The sequence below is a fragment of the Spermophilus citellus genome (genome assembly GCF_964194105.1).
Source record: "Spermophilus citellus genome assembly, chromosome: 12".
Lineage (NCBI taxonomy): Eukaryota > Metazoa > Chordata > Mammalia > Rodentia > Sciuridae > Spermophilus > Spermophilus citellus.
Genome location: NC_138198.1, coordinates 92552290 through 92571422, shown reverse-complemented (window position 1 = coordinate 92571422; position 19133 = coordinate 92552290). Strand labels below are relative to the sequence as shown.

Here is a 19133-nt window from a genome sequence, read left to right as displayed (position 1 = left end):
TTTGAACATCAATGACACTTGTAAAAAGAGGTGGCCAACTTCCATTGGGGTAGAGACCAGAATACATTGTGTCATTAATAAGGGCTACGATTATTTTCCCTCAAATTTTAATATCTACTCATTTAATTAGAGTGAAAGTTATTATTAATATGTATATAGTCAAAGCACTTATACATGCACATACAGTATTTTATTTGCTTTTAATTTTAGGATTTTTTTTTCATACTTGGTGTTAAAAGTCATACATGAAGCTCCAAACTTTTCTGGGCCTGTGACTCTATGTTGGCCAACCGATCTTATATTATCAGGTGTCCAAGGGCTAGATCCAGTTTACTGGGTATGAGGCCCATGCTGCTATTTCAGACACAGGACACATTTCACTAAAATCTGTGTACAAAATTCATGGCAGATACTTATTTTCTGCCATTGTCTCTGATAGAGAGTAAGAAGGGAGAAAAGAGAACAGAGACAGTGAATTTCATTAATGGCATGCCTTCTTTAATGTATCTTTCATGATATGAATAAATACAAGGAATCACACATTTAAATCAGATTCCCCATTCCAAAAATGACTTCATCATGGTGGTAATGGCAAGTACAGAAATACCTGCTGTAATAGCTAATTGACAGAAAAATACATGCCCACCTTATTTTTTACCATTCCTTTTTCTACATCTGCATTTCTGGTGACGAAGCAATAAAAACTGTCCTTTTCCTATCTGTACCTGGACTCAAAGGGGGTGAAGGAGGAATGGGGCAGTAACCTGTATATGCACAGAGAGAAACTTTTGAGCTGGGAATGGCAATTAAATATGCTCAACATGCTGTTGAGCCAGTCAGTTGGTTTGCATCCTCCTCATTATAAAAAAATGCAAGAAAATAATAATCCTATGAAAAAAAGATTATCTGTTACAAAGTAAAATAAATTAGCATGTAAGTCAGTCACTACGTTATTCAATTTGCGGTTGCTGTTTGGCTTTTCCATGTCAAAAAGGGATACTGCATCGTTCACTCAGCTCTTATCGTACAACCAAGCAAGCTACACAGAGTTTTGAAGGACCTATGCAGTCATCATGGCAGAAGGCCCCACAGCCTTTGCACACAATCATGGCTTTCAGCCGGCAAGAGCATTTCAGTTCCAATTCGTCCGCGTTGCTGCTGTCGGCAAAGTTCTGAACAGGCATCTGAGCGTTCTGACCAGGCAAGCCCGTGGCAGGACTAGAGCCACTTCCCAAAATCCCAATGGACTTTTCAATTGCAGACGCTGCCCTTTTGAAGCTCGTGCTACCAAAGTGTATTGTTGGATAATTTCCACAGAGCTGCTGTTGTTGCTGCACCTGCATTTTCTGAGCAGCTAATTGGGGAAAAGGCTTCTGTGGCTCAGAAAGCAAATAGGAAGAGAAATCTGCATTTTTTAGCGCAAATGCTTTTAACTGTTCTTTCATTTCATTCTGGTCATAGGAAACTTGTTTCATGCCCAGTTCACAGCTGCTGCTTAAACCTTCCTCAAAAGAAAGAGGTTCCGATTTTATATTGCTACATATGCCCGTGGACTGTGGCCAACTAAGTCTCTTAGTGGTTTCCATGGTAACTGGCGGTTGCTTTTGATCAGATGGGACTTCTGCATTAGGGAGAGGTGGAGGTAGTGGAGGTGGTGGTGGGGGAGGCGGGGGCAAGGCCAAGGGCGGAGGGGGCGGGGGTGGAGGAGGTGGGGGCAGTGGAGGATGCACTAGTGCTTTGTTTGGCATTGTGTGTGCAGCCCCTCCCACATCATCACCTTCCTTTATGGGCATATTGGGGGACAACATGTTGGCTAGCCTTAGCTGGTGGGGTGCTGAAGGAAGACTAACCTCTCCCAATCCCTTTTGTTCAAGATGCCTATTGAAGGCAAATGCATTACAGCCCACGGCGGGCTTGGAAGAGGCCTGTAAGAGAGCTGCAGTGGGAATGGGGCCCCTAGCAGCCATGGGCATTTGGTAAAATTGCTGTCTGTGTGAGGTACCAGCATCAGGGTGGAAACCGCCATTTTTGTCAACATGAAATAGGTTCTGCTGGAAGCTACACGCGGGGAGCAGCCGCTTTTGCTGTTTGACCTCGGGACTGTGAACGATTCTGTTCTGCATCGAGTGTTTGTTCAGCCATTCTTGCTTAAATGGCTGACTGTGTCCTAGCTGACTCATGCCTGAATTTATGACACATGGCACCCCTTTAACATCTGGATCCACCAACAACTTCCCTGGTTCACATTTAACGTGAGTGTGTTCCCCTACAGTCCTGGCTACTCTCTTTTTGGGATGGTTTTCTCGCTTCCTCATTTGTAGTGGTGCAAGAGTCCCTGCCAAGTAGCCCTTACCATCTGGGTTTGGAGAGCTGGAAGGCATTTCAACGATGTTCCTCTCTGGTGGTGTTTTACCCACTGAGGTAGTTTGAAGGGGCAAAGGAAGCCTGTTGATTTCGAGCTTGGCACCCAGTCTGGGCTGTGGCAACACTTTCTCCAAAGGCAGGTTGCCCTGCAGTAGCTGTGTCACCAGTGGGTTGTTAGCCTCCACGGATGACAGACGACAGCTTGAGCTTCCTGCACTCGGAACTCTTTTCAGGGTGTCTGGAACCAGGGAAATGGCCTCTTCCCTGGCACTGGATGCAGGAGCATCCAGGTTCTGTGCTTGTGGTATGGTGGTGGCTACCTCTGCCGTTGGCGGAGGCAGCCCAGGGCCAGGGAAGTCTTCGGTGTCCATTCTAAAGCCCTTGTCCACTTCGTGAGGTTCGGATTTCACAGGAAGAGCGACGTTTGCTATGAGATTCCTGGGGTGCAGCTCTGACACGTGTGAGTAGCTGGCGTGTTCAGTTTTGATGGCCTTCGGGCAGCTCTGCTCTGCATATTCCTTCTGTTTACCTGAAACAGAGTGACTGACCAGAGGCTGTCCTGTACCCCTCATGGCATCCTCATTCCAGCAGATCCGGTTTCCTGGGTCATACTGATTGCTACAGGTTGTGTCTGCTTCACTTTTGTAAGTAGTTGGGTTCCGTGTCTGCTCGGCAAAGCTATGACTAGGAGCAGCCGCCTCGTTTAATTTGTCTGGAACAACAAGGGGCAGTTCTCGGAGCCTGGTGCAGGGGGCCTGCAGGGTTTTACAGTCTTGTTTGGCTGCAGAAGCAGCAATGAAACTCGAACTGTGGTCTATACTTTCACTTGCCACTGGCTCAGGCCTGCTAATTACAGAGACCTGAGGACATGCCATGGGCTGGATGGATACCTCTGTCCTCACAGACCTGCTCTGGAGGTCCAAGCTGGTTTCTGCACTCTCAATGGAGACAGTCAGTGACAAACTGGAGGTCAGCGTGGTGCTGTGATCAACAATGACTTTACAGGGAATGGATCTGTTTATGGTTGCTGGTGCAAAGCCCCCGGGTGGCTGCTGAGGTTTCCCAGAACTGTCTGCCCTGTTTCGAGGCGCTGAATTTTTGTCCAAGCTTTCAGCACTTAACTTCGGAGGACTATCATAAGAGTTTATAGTGAGCATGTTTCCCGTAAACATTGCGACAGGCGGACGTGCAACCAGAGCATCGGTGACCGCCACTGAGTCACTGCAGCTGAGGGCTGCTCTCACAGTGGTACCCATGGATACGGTGGCCTGTTCTTCACTCCCAGGCATGGCTATCTTCTCAGAAGGAAATCTGCTGTTCATTCCCGTGGGGGGAATCAAGACAGAGCTAGTGGAGAGATGGTTTGGCAAATTATTTCCAATGGAGGGAGTTGGCACAGAGGTGTACTGACTGGAGATTAAGTTAGTGGCACTGCTGCTTGGCATGAGCAGTGGTTTATCGTCCATGGAGCTGGATATACCGGCGCCCTCTGTAGTGGCTGGAATAGGAGTGCTTTCAATACATTTTGGTATAATGGCTATGCATGGAGTGTCAGTTCCCTGGATGGTTTTTAACATGCTTATATTACAAGCAGAAATGGTAGTGGCTGCACTGTCGACGGACATCAGCACAGAGGATTTGTCAACAGAACTCACAAAGGGGTGTTCTTTAATTGCTCCCGACATAGCAGCGCTGCAGACAGACACAGGGACAGGATTTTTATTGAGAAGCATGGGCATACTGCTATTTTCAGAAGAGGTAGATGAAACAATTTTCTCGGATAAATGGGACACAGGTATGTTTTCATCAGAACTATGTACAGATAAGTCAGTGGCAGTTTCCGGAAGTTGAGTGGGGTTAAGAGACTGCTGTAAAACAGTGCTGCTCTCCCGGAGGTGAGCCGACTTGTTGCTAGGAGACCTGCAATTTGGATTGACAATAATGACCCCGGTGGAACCTTCCATTTTTGTTTCAGGGGTAGAAGAGACTTCTAAGTTTGGAGGCTCTTCCTTGGAGCTGAGCGAAGGCAACCGGGTCTCTTTAGAAGTCTGGAAGAGGTGGGCTCGGGCTTGATGTTTTGCAAAGAGCTTAGCCTTGGTCTGCTCTTTGATGTGTGCCAGGGTTCTTGCCTTTCCACCCTCTCCTGGGCTCCCCATAGCGCCAGAGACGATGCTCGCTGCAGCGGCTACTGCAGCAGCTGCAGCAGCCTCACGTTGGGCCCGAGCTTGTTGGGCACGGGCCTTGATGTCTGCAAGGGTCCTGGCTCCGGTGTTCCTCCCCCCACTGACGGAGGTGCTAGTGGATGCTCTAGACTCGGGTTTGGAGACTGGCTGACTCTTGATAATAAAGGGTGGTCCAATTTTGGAAAGCTGGATCTGTGAGGAAAGAACAGAAAGAAAAAGCACTTCATTTGTGATGGCAGAGAAGGCACGTGGGAGACCATGACGCAACTGGAAAACAAGCAGTGCTCTCCCACAACATGAAACAAACTACACCTCTGAATGAGTGCTTAGGATGTAAAGCAACAGTAAGTGCAACACGAGTATGAAAGGATGTTTTAAAAATCAGCCAGTGACTTGCTTTGGCATGGAAATAAAGCACTGTCTTAATGTCTTACATACATGAAAACAAAATCCATATTTTGTACCATAAGATTAGCTAAAAAGGTTTGGATCTGCTTAGTTTTTTAAATCATTCTCTCTGCTAGAGTAGGAAAAAAAAAAAAAAAAACTAGGACACTTACTCTGTTTGAGTTGACCTGACTTAATTTGACCCAAAGAAAAAAGTCCAGGTCAAGAGGACGGGAGACGAGAATTATCCTGGTTTCACACAAAGGTATCACACAAAGACACTCTGTTATGGTAGCAAATTACTATGTACCTCAGTTTCACAGGTAACTCTCTCTGGCCAAGGACTGTATTCCTATACCACCTGGTGTGCTGCCTTATAGGTGTGTAATACGCACACTATATGAGTTTGTAAACTCAGTTGTAAAATGAAATGAGTTATTTCTGGTCTATTTCCTCCACAGGGCTGTTATAAAGATTGCATGAGACTGTATTTGTGAGAGCACAGTTTTCCAAAGGGATTACATTATCATTACATCATTACATCTTCATAAAAGCAAGAGCAACACTGATTTTCTGCCCTTCCCAGAAAGTATGGAGTGGGCAGTTTCTTTTGATGTTGGTAATGCACGATCAGCTGAACTTGGAACCATGTTGCATTCTACAATTTTTGCCTACTTATGCTAATGAAGAGACACATGAAATCACTGCCAAGTTCATGAGGCACAAGACCTAGCACCCAGAATCCCATAGCAATGCTGTGATGCTCCAGTCAGTAAGAGGATTCTCAGAGTCATTGGTTTGTGGGCTCTGGTTAAAGTCTTCATTTTCCACTTAAAAAAACGGAGCCTTTGAAGGTAGAGTCATCTGACATAGGGTCATATAAACCAGTCAATGAGAGAGTATCTATGGGCTCCCAAGTCAGGATGTTTAAAGTAGTCTGTTTTCTCTCCCCCCATTCTGAAAAAAAAAATTCTTAGAAAACCTCCCCCACCCCCAACATAGATACATTTACACTATAACTGCAACACTGACTACATGATCATTTCTATTTGGAATTATGTTTTGGAACCTTGATAAATGAAATTATCATCTTCCCGAGTTGTCTCCTTATCATTTGTAAATCACTTATGAAGCCTCTCCTCTAATCTATGACAAGAAGAGGTGAATTTGGCAACAGAATTAAATTGTTCCTTTTAAATATTTCCCAGTCTAAAAAAAAAAATTAACGTATTTAAAAGTAAATCTAACACTCTTTTAAAAAAGAGTTTAAGGCCAAACATCAAATATGTGTTTAACATCTCTAACACCCATCCATCTATCTATTAATAAAGTGCATATCATTTTGAAAATGATATTTAGACCAAAAAAATCAGGCTGGTATGTTTAAAATTATTTCCTCTAAAAATGATATTTATGTTTTTCTTTCTGTGATTCAGAAATTAAAATACATACTGAATTTTTATTTACTGACTTATTTTTTTATGTGGTGCTGAGAATCAAACCCAGTGCCTCACAGATGCTAGGCAAGCAAGGACTCTACCAATGAGCCACAACCCCAGCCCCAATAATGGATTTTTAATTGGAATTTAGTGTTCATCTCTTGCATCTCTAGAATTTTATTTAATTGAAATTGCTTTGTTAAATAGAATGACGACAACCACATTCTTACAAACAAGTCAACCTTGTGAAGATTATGAGTTGACTATAAAAACAGATATGAAAGAATAAAGAAGGATATTTTTAAAGAGCTTGAGATATTTATAACTCCAATTAATCCTGAACTGGGGGAATACTCTAATTTATTGTACAAAAATATAAATTGGCTTAGATAAGAAACATCAAATCAAAATAACATTAGGTTTGAATTTTTTAATTAAACAGAGGGTTTCTTCTGAATTGACCTGAATTTTCAGTTTACTTAGGCAGATCCAATTTATATAAAAGATTTGTTTAATGAGAATTAAAATTTATTGGAATCATGAGACTTTATTATAGTTCTACTAGTAGTTATAGTGCTACTAGTAGTAATAATAATAGTAATAGTATTTTACAATATTGGGGATTGAACCCAGGGCCTTGCACATTCTTGGCAAGCACTGAGCTATATTCTCGGTCCCTTTTATTTGGAGAAAAGGTCTAGCTAAGTTATCCAGGCTAGAATTGAACTTGTGATCCTCCTACCTCAGGCTCCCAAATAGCTGGGATTTGCAGGCATGCACACAGCGGATTTATTACTTTGTGAAATTAATGACTCTTTTTCTATTTGGAAATAAAAATCAGCATTTGTATGTCTCTGTATCTACATTATTCTCCCTCACAGTTCATAAGGCAATTTTATAAATTTACTCAAGGAATATTTAATGAGGCCATAAATCAGGTCATCTTTGCTAAGCAATGATGGTTTTCAGTGTTAGCTGGAAAATGAATGCAGGAATAACATGTACCTTCACTTTGCCCTCTGACTTTAGACTACTTTCTCTAGGTCACTGAAATATCTCTCACATTTTCCCCAAGTGTGTGGAGTTCTATATGTTGGGATCCACAAAAGTCCTAGTGTCTTAGTGGACTCCATGCTTCTCCACATCCTGTTCCCTCTTCTTAATTTTTTCCCTTAAATACTGATGTTTAAATACCTGATATGAACTCATTGCATAGTTTTAAAAAGAATCATTTACTATTACACTGGATGCTAGAAGGATTAACTGTGAATTGTGGTATAAAAACTGTAAAGAAAAACATCTGAAATACCTAATCTATTCTTGAAGGTTAAGTTTCTTTCTTTCTTTCTTTTTTTTTTTTTTTTGTCTTTTGGTATCAGAAATTAAACCCAGGGGCACTTACCCACTGAGCCTATCCCCACCCCCTTTTTTTTTTTTTTGACACAGGGTTTGGCTAAGTTGTTTAGGACCTTGCAAAATATCTGAGGCTAGCTTTAAATTCACAATCCTCCTGCCTCAAATTTCCAAACCACTGGGATTACAGGTGTATACCACCATGCCTGGCCTGAAAGTTAAGTTTCTTAATAAGGGAAGCCTCTTATACAATTTCCTTTTTAAAAAATCCTATCTTAGGGCTGGGGTTGTGGCTAAGCGGTAGAGCGCTCGCCTAGCATATGTGAGGCCCTGGGTTTGATCCTCAGCACCACATAAAAACAAATAAAATGAAGGTATTGTGTCTAACTACAACTAAAAAATAAATATTTTTTTAAAAATAAAAAAAAATCATATCTTTAAAATATATATATCTTACCTTGAGAGGGGGAACCCTGGGTTCCTCTCTTGGAGGCTGCTCCTTCTCGGATGGGCTGCTGGATGATATGTTCCGGGTTGACTGATCATCTTCTATCCTAGCTCTCTTTTCCTTACAGATTCCAAAGCTATGCTGTTCTGCAGTTTTCCTCTTTGATATCTCTGATTCCCTACATTCATTTCTTATCCCATCTGGTGACTTGGAGGGCTCTGATGATTTGGAAGTATGCGAGACCTCCAATCGATTCTGTGTGCTCCCTTGCTTATGTGTTTTACTTCTAGAGCCTTCTGAAAATGACGCCTTATCCACTGAAGAGATGTACTGCTTGTCCTGTAATTTAGCTGATGGAGGCTCATTTCCCTTGCTCTCTGTCTCTTCAGAAAAGGCAGGTAATTCTAACGAGGAGGATAGCCCTTTCTTTTCTGTTCTTTGCAGGACACTAAGATTTTTAACTTTCATCATTTCTGTAGAAGAAAGTTCTGGGACTGAAGGAAGATAGGGCTTCTCAATTTCAACATGTGATTTACAGGGCTGCTGACCCAGGGTCTTTTTGTGAAGTTCTTCAGATGGAAACGCTTCAGGAGCAATGGAAGAAGAACCCATTTTGATGGGCTCAGGAGTATTGGATAGAGGCTTCTGCTGAGAGATGAGGTTTTCTCCCAGGGTTTTAGCAGGAGCAGAGGGTTCATCTTTGTGTGGGGAGAGTGCTTCTTCAGATACTGAAGGTGACTTTCTTTGTTGATGCACCATTCTTTCACTCATGGAAGAATTAGAAATTGGAGATGTTTCTGCAGGAAGTGGCAAACTGGATACAAAAGTGGCCTCAGACGTGAGAAGCATGGAAGACACTGAAGAAGTTTCCGATGTCAAAGGTAAATCAGACATCGGTGATGCTTCTGATGTTAAAACTACATTGGATACTGGCGATGCTTCAGATGGCAATGGTAAGTTAGACATAAGAGATGCTTCTGATATTTCAGGTGAAGTGGATATTGGAGATATTTCCGATATCAAAGATGTATGGAGGTTTTCATCAGTCTGATTCCTCTGATTATATTTGTCTGTATTTTCAGTGCTGGATACCTCAGAACAAAATGTCGTTTCAAGGGAGGCTGGAGTACACGATTCTTCAGATGTGGATTGGGTTTCTCCGCCTGGGGATGGCAGGCTGGTGCAGGCTCCCTCTGGGCTCTCAGAGGAGAAAGAAGTTTCAGAGATGCAAGCATTTTCTGAAAGCTGTTCATCGGGATCACTCTGTAGCTCCATATCCACAGCAATTCCTTCATGTGGAAATTGGCCTTCTAAAGATGATGACCCTGTTTTTATTTTTGGAGTATTGGTCTCTATTGCAATTTCTGGTTCCTTAAGTTCTGCGTCACTGACATGAGTCACAGATGAAGTGGAAGGAACAAGAGAATCACAGACTTCTAATTGATCAATAACAACTGACATTTCTTCCTGCAGAGGTTCTGATTTCTCTTCTATCTTAACTTCAATATGAGGCAAAGTTTCTAAAACATCATTCATCACAACACAGGATTCTAAGTTGCCATCAGGAGGTGCTATTAGGGGCTCTTCATGAGAGGTGGTTGGACTTTCACACTCCTCTGAAAATTCATGTATTGTCTTGTGATTTTCATCGTGGCAGTCACAGATACTAGTCTCTACTTCTTCTGCAATTTCCTCCTGAATCACAGCTTCCTCGGGGATCAAAATATCCTCTGATTCCAAATCTGCCATTACGTCTTTAGCTGGAACTTCGACCATTGGACATACTGTAGCACAGAAATCAGGTTGTGAAGCAGCAGAACTTTGCATGCTTTTGGGCTGTTGTTCTTCCAAGGGGGTCTGTGCAGAAGAACCCTGAAGACCAGTGGTCCCACGTGAAGAACTACCTTCAGCTCCATTACTGTTTGGTCCAGAAGTAAGCTTCATAGACTCCTCTCTTGACATGCCCAACCTGAACAAAAATTAGATATATTAAATTATTGCTCAACCACATAACATGAAAGATACAACTTGGATCTCTCTCATAGTATTTACTTCTATTCGATAGAAGTAAATGAATTGAATTAATCTTATATCCCACTTAGTGAAGTAATTCATTTATGTAAAATAGTTTATAATGATATAGTTTCTCCACTACCTTTATAACCATAACTAAAACAAACTCTACTTCTGGGTAAGAAAGAGATTTTATTGTGTAAGCAAGGAAATACAGACCTTAGCAAGTATTCATAAAGCCAATAATAAAATCCCAAATAAAAAAGAACAGAAAATATGGGCAGAAAAGCAAAGGAATGTGTAAGATATAACTTTTTTGAAGTCAGTTTGTAGAAAGATGCCCTAATAACAGAAAATTATGTGGACTTCAGATTATGCGACACAGTTAATTAAGATCAATGGAAAATGAAGAAAATACACAAAATTCTGAAATTGAAATGACATCCAAAGATTAGTTCTCTTAAAGTAATCTAAGAAATGTTACTCAATCACCTTATTTCAGTATCTAATTTGAAATATGGAAACTCTTCTAAATAAGTTATTCTAACAGACTCCATTTGTGTGAAGCAAAACTTTTAAATGCATTCATGTAGAAGGCCTTACTGTAAAGCTATTCCATACAAGGTAGTAAAGAAAATCAGCCTATATAATAATCCAGCCTATATTCAGCAGGCAAAGCTATTCAGAATTACAATTATGTATACTCTAAGACACTGTTTTTTTCATATTAAATTCTTAGGAAACATAACAGTCAGTATATGCTCAATAATTATTTGCCAGATGAAGGAAAGCTCTCTAATGCAAAGTGCCATTAATGTGGGCTCACTGGGGGCAGAGGCGCAAAAGCCCTGCAAGGGACCATGCCCCTGGCATTGAAGAGTGTCAGTCACAGAGGAAAGGTTAGATAAAATATTGTTGTTCAATTAATGAAAGATTAGGTCCATCACTTATCAAAAATTAAGGATCAGTGCTCTAGAGGTAACTAACTGAGTTATATTTCTGCCATTACTAAAAATAGTGCCCCCAACATGCACTTCCATGGACAAAAGGAGGGGGTTTCTGAGTGGTCTTGAAGCTGGTCCTCATGATTCTTAACCCTGCTGGGCTGTGGCTGTGACATGACCTGGAAAGCTTCTACCAGAGTGGATTCTTGGGTTCAATTCCTGGGATTCTCAATCAGTATTTCTCAATTTGTATCTATTTACAATCTCCAATGGGGATTCTGATGTGGCCAGGATTGAGTAATACTGCTGGTGATTATATGTGAAGACACAGAAGTAGCCTGCTTCATATTCAACCTTTGAGAAAATACACGAACTGTTTCCATTAAGTTTGCATAAAACTGGGCTGGCACAGCAATTAAAAACAGGCCTTATGGCTCAAGAGAGCTGCTACAGAGGATAGTTCACCCAGGCTGCCCTCCTCCAAGTAAGCAGTCTCTTCAACATCAGAGTCCTTTTCCAGAAGAGCTCACCAATAGGACTCCTTTTGGCTTATTTTCACCATTTACAGGGGAAATTTTGTGAAATCAGATCACACGGCACAGGTTTTGTTACCTGCAACCACCTTGGTGTTCTTTGCACAAAATAACAATTTTCAAGTCTTAGTTACGAAAGTGGTATTAAAACCCAAACTCCCCTCCTGAGTATGACCTGAAGTCAGTGTCAAAGATCAGCCCCCAAATCTTTCCTTTCCTGAGGGCTGAGTGTCTGAGACACTAATTCTGGCTGAGTAGAAAATATCTGTGCTGGATGTGAGGCAAAGTTGGAACTGTTCTCAGGTTAGTTCAATTACTTCCACACTCAGAGGTGGCTGGTATTACTTTTTTGAAGGAAAAAAAAAAAGAAGTGGATGTGAGCACACAAATAATAAATTAGAAACAGACAACTGAGAGAAAGATGGACAAAGTGAAGGCTAATACTCTCAGGCTTTCCCCAAAACAAAACTAAACAAATATTAAAGTGGACATGCTGAGCCAATATTTTTGGAAAATGATGTGAGAATTAAATATGTGCCTAAAACTACTTATCTTTAAAGAATTTACTAATGAAAATACTTGGATAAAAACCAGGGAAATTTTACTAAAACCTACTTGTGAAAGCCAAAATTGACCTCTATAGGATTTCATGTGCTATTTTCAGTCCAAAATGAATTTTCATGAACAAGTTATAAACTCTTGAAAATGCATTTTAAAAAATTTAAGTGCTGATATGCCAGTATAATTTTACCCGCAATTTCTTACACCGAGGGACTATTGCCTTTTATCACAGGTTTATTAAGTTTTACAGCATATGAGTGTGCTATGTGAAGTGGAGAATTACATTTTCATTTCCTTCTAAGAGAAATGAGAAAAAATGCTCTAGTACTTACTTTTCTCCATAAAATCTCTCAAAGAATTTTTCTTTCCAAGGTTCTGTTTTCTTTTCCTTCTCAATTTCTTGCCGTATTCGTAATTGCATTTCTGGGGTAAATTCTCCTGGAAAGAAAATGGTAATGTATTGAGTAAAAGTGGTCACATCTTTTGCCACTAAATAAAGAAAACACGTAATTCATTTGAGTAAACTTTTATGGAGGTTGAAAAGTAGAAGGATGGGTAATGGCAACATTTCTACAGTTTCTCTTTATGAACATCACTCAAATAGTCATTTCATCTTAGATGAACTCTAAAACATTTAGCAAATGTATTGCATGTTAGGGGCTCCAAATGGAAGCAATGCATACTCACCATCCTTAAGGAAATCAGTCTGGTGGGAGCAGAGGCACATAACTGACTATGAAATAATGTCAAAAGTCCTACACAGGCCATAAGAATAATATATGTAGTGAAAGTAGAGATGGGAAAACACTTAATTCTGCCTAAGTCAATTAAGGAGGATTACATATAGGAGTTGGTTCTTAGTTAACTTTTGAAGGATGACGAGGCTTTGATGAAAATGATTAAATCACAAGGCACAGAGCTATGGGAATGTATATTTATGTTCTTTTCAGTGGCAAATTGTGATCAGAAATGGCATGAAATGAAATAGCCAAGGACGGCTGAGGCCAGTTACCCAACCTAAGTTCCAAAGAGAGTTCTGCCCTTTTCTGAAAGAGAAAGATGGTTCTGTTGTCATTCGGCAAGGGAGGAACATGAATATATAAGTAGCTTAGAATGATGGGTCTCTCAAAATAGTGAAGTAACTGCAGGACTCCAGTTCGGAGGCCACTGAGAGATGTGCCAGCCTTAGCGGTGATGTTGAGGAGGAGGAAATACAATGAACCGTTATGGCCAGAAAAGAGGGCCAAAGACAGCAGCATGGCTTTAAACTGAGAAGCTGCGAGGACAGTGGTAACAGTACAGAAAGAAAGAGCAGGCCAGGCAGAGTGGCAAATGCCTGTAAACCCAGAGGCTCAGGAGGCTGAGGCAGGAGGATTACGAGTTCAAAGCCAGCCTCAGCTATTCAATGAGGCCTTAAGCAAAATTTAAAAAGGGGCTGGGAACGTGGCTCAGTAGTTGAACACCCCTGGGTTCAATCCCTGGTACAAAAAAAGAATAAAATAAAATAAAGTGAAAAACAAGAAAGAAAAGAAAAGAAAAGAAAGAAAGAAGCAGCAAATGAAAGGGAAAATACTAAATTTAACATTGGGTGCTTTGGTTTTGAGGTATCTGGCATCAGTTAGTGATACCTGGTAGGAGTTTGAAATGGGACACTAGAGATAAGAACAGGGTGAGAGTCAAATTTGGAAGTTCTTCATATATGGCATCAGTTAACACCAAGGTGGTGAAGATGGCTGCTTGGAGAATATGTGTGGTTAAAAAGGAAAATGATGGGGATATCATTTGCCATCAAATGGAAGGGATGGGGGTCCCACAAGAAACTGAGAGGACTGTCAGAAATGCAGTCCCAGGAAATCATTTAAAATATATTATAAATGTCTAGAGTAGGCGGTATCATATTAGGGTAAAAAAGAAAAGAGGTATTTGGGACAGAGCATGATGTGTAAGGACAGGATGAGGAAGCTGGATTTGGCCATCAGAAGGCATATATATATATATATATTTTTTTTTTAATAAATATTTCAGTTGTGTCCAGAGAGGTGTAAAAATGTGGTAGCACTGAATTTTTAGTTTTCCCAGAAGCGTGGTGACTAAAGGAAGGACAAGGTAAAATGGAGGCTTCAGGGAGAAAAAGTACTAACAGAAGTTTCCTTAGACTCCAGGACACTTAAAATGCATAAGGATCAAAAAAATGTGTAATTAAAATTATCATTTCAAAGAAAATCATGCTGCATCAAAAATGTTTACTACATCCCAGATAATATCCTGCTTTCTTCAAAAATATCTGACAGCAAAATGCCAACTACAACAAAAGAATCAGTGAAGTCATCTGTGAGGTTTTGACTAAATTAAAATATATTGGAGGGAGGAAAAGACCTGGAAATCAGAGAAAGGTACAAAGCTCAATACTGTATGTGAACTCCAATATGTCACATCATAACAGAGAACCGAAATTTACCTTCTGCCAGTCGCTGTTTCCATCCTTGAGCTGCATATGCAAAGAATTCATTATTTAGAGCTGAAGTACTGAGGCGTAAAATTCCATCACTTCCCATCTACGAAATAAGCCGACAAAAACAAGATCCCATCAGGAATAATTCAAAGCAAAAAAGTATGCAGTAAAGCAGCAAAAACTGAATGAGGCTGGTGTGTGTGTGTGTGTGTGTGTGTGTTTATGTGTCTGTTTGTCTGTGTTGGGGATCGAGGCTGGAGGAAGGAAAGACAGAAAAAGGACCCCCCCCCCAAAAAAAAAAAAAAATCCCGTAGCATAAAAACTATGCATCCTGCTTGCTGATGCGGGACATGGAAAGAAGAGTATTGTCCTTGACTGGCTTCTTATGCAGTTGTGGAGTGCAGATAAAACACAAAAGAGAAACAATGTCAGGCATTAGGTGAGTGGGGATTAAGAAATGCAAAAAGTAAAAGCTACGGGAGATATTTGGGTACCTGTGAGTACTTAGGAAGCACTTGATACAGGAGGTGGAACTGGTGCAGAGTTGAGAGATTAATAGGATTTGAACAGAAGGATCAGAGTTCTAGGCACGGAGTGTAGTGTCCGAGGATGTGAGCTTTCTTACAGAGGCAGGACAATGACATCAAAACCAGTCCTAAAGGTACGAGGGTCATTTAGTTGGTACTCAAAGATCTGGCAAATTATAGCCCCAACTACTTCCAAAGATTTCTTTGTACTCTATAGATATTCACTAATATCTGAGAACACGTTTCTATTATTTTCTCTATTCTCCATCTTCAACCACTGAAACACTAACCTCCTTTTAAGATTTAACTCAATGCTTTCATGAATGTCTGGGAAACCATCTTTCCAGAGCAAAGGAGAATATCAAATTTAAAAATGAACATTATACAATCTGTTCTAATGTCAAACCCAGAGGGCTGGGGATGTAGCTCGGTTAGTAGAGTGCTTGCCTTGCCCACATAAGGCCCAGAAGGCCCTGGGTTCAATCTCCAGCACCACCAAAAAAAAAAGAAAGAAAAAAAAATCAGTCAAAATCAAATCCAGAAAAGAGAGACATCAAGAATAAATGAGATATGCTGCTTGATAGGCAAAGATGGAAATCTGTGTTTTCTTCATCTAAGAAGAAACTGGTAACCATGCATGGAAAACTTAAGGCAAAAGTTCATTCATTAATTGTTTACTCTATCTTAATTTTCACCTTTATTCAACATATACTTATTATATAACACCCATGTGAAACTATCTGCCTGGCACTTGCATGGTACTGGCACTACAGTAACAACAAAGGAAACCCCACTATCCTAATGTTTTGAATATATTCTACATAGGGCAGATGCTTCTGGTTCTTGTATGGCGCTTTCTGGGTCCACCTGGGTTCCACATGGCTGTAATTAGGTCACCTTGCCAATGTCCTTTCTCACGGACTACCACTGCCCAGAGGCATGAAGGGGAAATGTCCCATCCTTTGGATAATTATAGGACACTATGCTCTAGAGTATGGATCATGTACTGAACCAACAGATGATAATTGGTGATGTGTCCTCAGTGACTAAGTGGGTCTAGGTACTAAGGAGTGGAAATGAGCCATCATACTACCAATCCCTGGGACACACTTGCATGTGGTGTGAATCCAGTCCCCACAGCTCTAGATGCTGCGGGCTTAGAAGTCCAAGTTGCCCGGGGTGGTGCATTTCTGCAAAGGAATAGTTTCTCAGTTCTGGCACTACTGTCATTTGGGGCAGATAATTCTTTGTTGTGGATGCACAGTAGCGGTGTGGTATTTAGTAGCATCCCTGGCTTCTACTCACTAGGTACCAGTAGTGACCCCTCTCTCAGATGTGATAACTAAAAGTGTCTCCAAACATTATTAAGTGCAATTTGGAGACAGAATCATCCCCAGATAAGAACCAGTACGCTACTAGACAACACAGAGGCTTTACTGTAGCTGAGCTCTGCCTGGTTACTTTGTACTTTTCATCCTTAGGACTATCAAGCAAAGAGAAGAGTTACTAGACAATGAGATGATCAGCCCTAAATATCATTAGAGAACAGGACTGCTGCCTCAGAGTGAAGCCAACAGGAAAACTCTGTGGGTGTGTGGATTCACTGGAATGTGGCTTCTAACTAGCAAAAGTGATGGTCTGAAGACAAACAGAAATGGTCTTCAAAAGAGATGAGTGACTGCAAACACAGACTTAAGACAACCAGTGCAGCCTATAGCTGACCCAGTAACCCCTAGACATATGTCTTTTTTTTTTTTCTTTCCAACTTATCATGGCCAACTACCCCTTAAAGAGTAAGTAACACAGTGGTCATCATGTAAGGCACAGCGATATTTGAATGGTGTAAGTAGACTGTACCGGACGATGGTAGTGCCCCACTCCATGTCCTCTAGCCAACACAGCGCAGAGAAGCTGGGTGAACACTTCAATGCGCTCCTCTTACCCAATCCTCTAAAGCTACAGGACACTCTGTGAAGCACAAAGGTCTTTGAGGTACATGCCAGGACAGCCAGGGCATACACAGTTTGGTCCCGGGAGCCACTAAATATCCACGAGAGGAAAGGCCCCCAGTCTCCTGCAGTCCCTGCGTGGGAAAATTCTGTGGCCTCGTCTACCAGTGTTCTCTGAAGTTCCTTAAGCAGCACTGAGTCCAGCTGTCCAGGGTTTCTTCACTCCCTTTCTCACACTATTAAACCCCTGGCTTCTGCTTCCAAACTATTAGTACTCAGGTTCTTGTCCTGCCTCTGCTTTGGGAGCAAAGGGACCAGGGAAAATCTTAAATAAGACAGCTAAGCCATGAAGTTTGGGCTCTAACCCCTACCTGGGAATAGCACAGCGAATGTACCATGGGTTCACACGAAGCCCCAGGTCAGTGGCTCCCAGGTCTCAGTTTCCCCTCTTATTTACTTCCACGTTTTACTATCTTTCGTCAATGTGTGCCACATGGGGGAGAGCTGCAAAGCGTGTTTTGGGTAATGGGAAACTATCCAAAATGTTGAAGCCTTAGAAAAATCTAAAAAGACTCATGATTAAAAAGATGGTTTTAGAAGCTGTGTAAAAGATGGGAAAGAAAGGGAAAAGTGGATTCAGAGACATCACTAGAAATCTTGTTAGTATTTCAGTAAAAGATGACAAAAGAAAAGCAAAACTGGAAGAAACTCAAGATTTGGTGAATGTCTTCAGGACTGAGGAAATAAAGGCTTTGAGAGACTATTTCAGAAAACACTAAAATTTCTCAAGAGGATTCTGGGAGATGGGGTGGATTTGTAAAGGATAACCACCCTTGAGTACATGTCTTCAAGGAACCCTATCCAGGAGGCTGAGCAAAGAGGACAAGGATGAGGATAAGACGGTTATCTGAACAGGCCTCTAGGAAGCATGAGGGACATTCTCAGCAAACACAGGCTCTGAATACCTGTGCTAGCAGTAGAAAAGGAGCTCTTCCACTGAGGAAGTCAGAAAGGGAAGAGGTGTTCCTCCTGCATATGTCGACTGAAGTTAGGACCAGTGGGCAGAGGCCAAGTTCCCAGAAAAGGTGAAGAACTGTGTAATACAGAGTTGATTTATGGAAAGTACAGTAGAAAGGGTCAGAATTATTCTATATTTGAGGGCATATTTGCAGCACTACATTCTTCACTCTCTGTGCAATGCTTCGTATCTTGCAGGTCCTCTATAATAGTTTATTGTTCTGTCTTTATTTTGGATAGTGAAAGGTTGAAGATTAAAGTCTGGTAGCTGATACACAGAACTGTAGTTGTGTTATGTTGCCCGGCGAGGGACTTGAGTAGTTTCTAACTGAAATTTCAGCGTAATTTTGAAACACAAAGAAATAGCAGATCCCAGATTCACTCTGACAGATTCTCAAGATTTCAGCACACAAAAAATGCAAGGCAGTGTGACATCAACACACTCAAGAATAAAAAAGCTAGCCCTGGGGGGGGGGAATGTTTATCTTTTAAAACAGAAAAATAATATGAAATGCCAGATTCCTAGCCTATAGGAGACGGCCCAATTAAACATAAGGGCTAAATTAGACCTAGGAAATATATGCCAATAAAACTTTTAAAACACAATATTAATTTTATGGCCTTTAAGAAATACTGTCTAAAAGATATAACATTTTAATGAACTGGAACAATAAACATTTCTGAAAGATCTATTTATTGCTGAGCTATAAATTCTTGCATTTTTCATTAGCCTTAATAGAAGCATTCATTCTAAAAAGATCACCTAAATATAATGAACTGTCTAACTAAAGTATTGATAAGTTATACTTTCTTTTAAATGAGCAAAAGGAAAACTGACTGAAATAATGCTTTCAAAGGAAAATAATACCAGTAAAGGAAAACTTACTCATACCTTTTTACTGGAAAGCCTTTCTTTGAGGGATTTTAGCCAGGTTTAAACTATCAATGATTCTATCCCTTGCC

The 19133-nt window shown here is 41.0% G+C and overlaps 1 protein-coding gene across 1 annotated transcript in view; it reads right to left on the bottom strand.

Annotated features, from left to right (window-relative positions):
• Positions 1 to 820: 820 nt before the first annotated feature.
• The window catches only part of ASXL3 (ASXL transcriptional regulator 3), a 166276-nt gene continuing 147963 nt past the window's right edge, over positions 821 to 19133 (bottom strand). The window contains exons 9-12 of the mRNA XM_081263304.1: positions 14684 to 14780; positions 12558 to 12663; positions 8184 to 10143; positions 821 to 4739 (exon numbers count right to left, since the gene is read on the bottom strand). Of these exons, the coding sequence (XP_081119430.1) occupies positions 1020 to 4739; positions 8184 to 10143; positions 12558 to 12663; positions 14684 to 14780 (5883 nt within the window). The 3' untranslated portion in view covers positions 821 to 1019. The remainder of the gene's footprint in view (positions 4740 to 8183; positions 10144 to 12557; positions 12664 to 14683; positions 14781 to 19133) is intronic.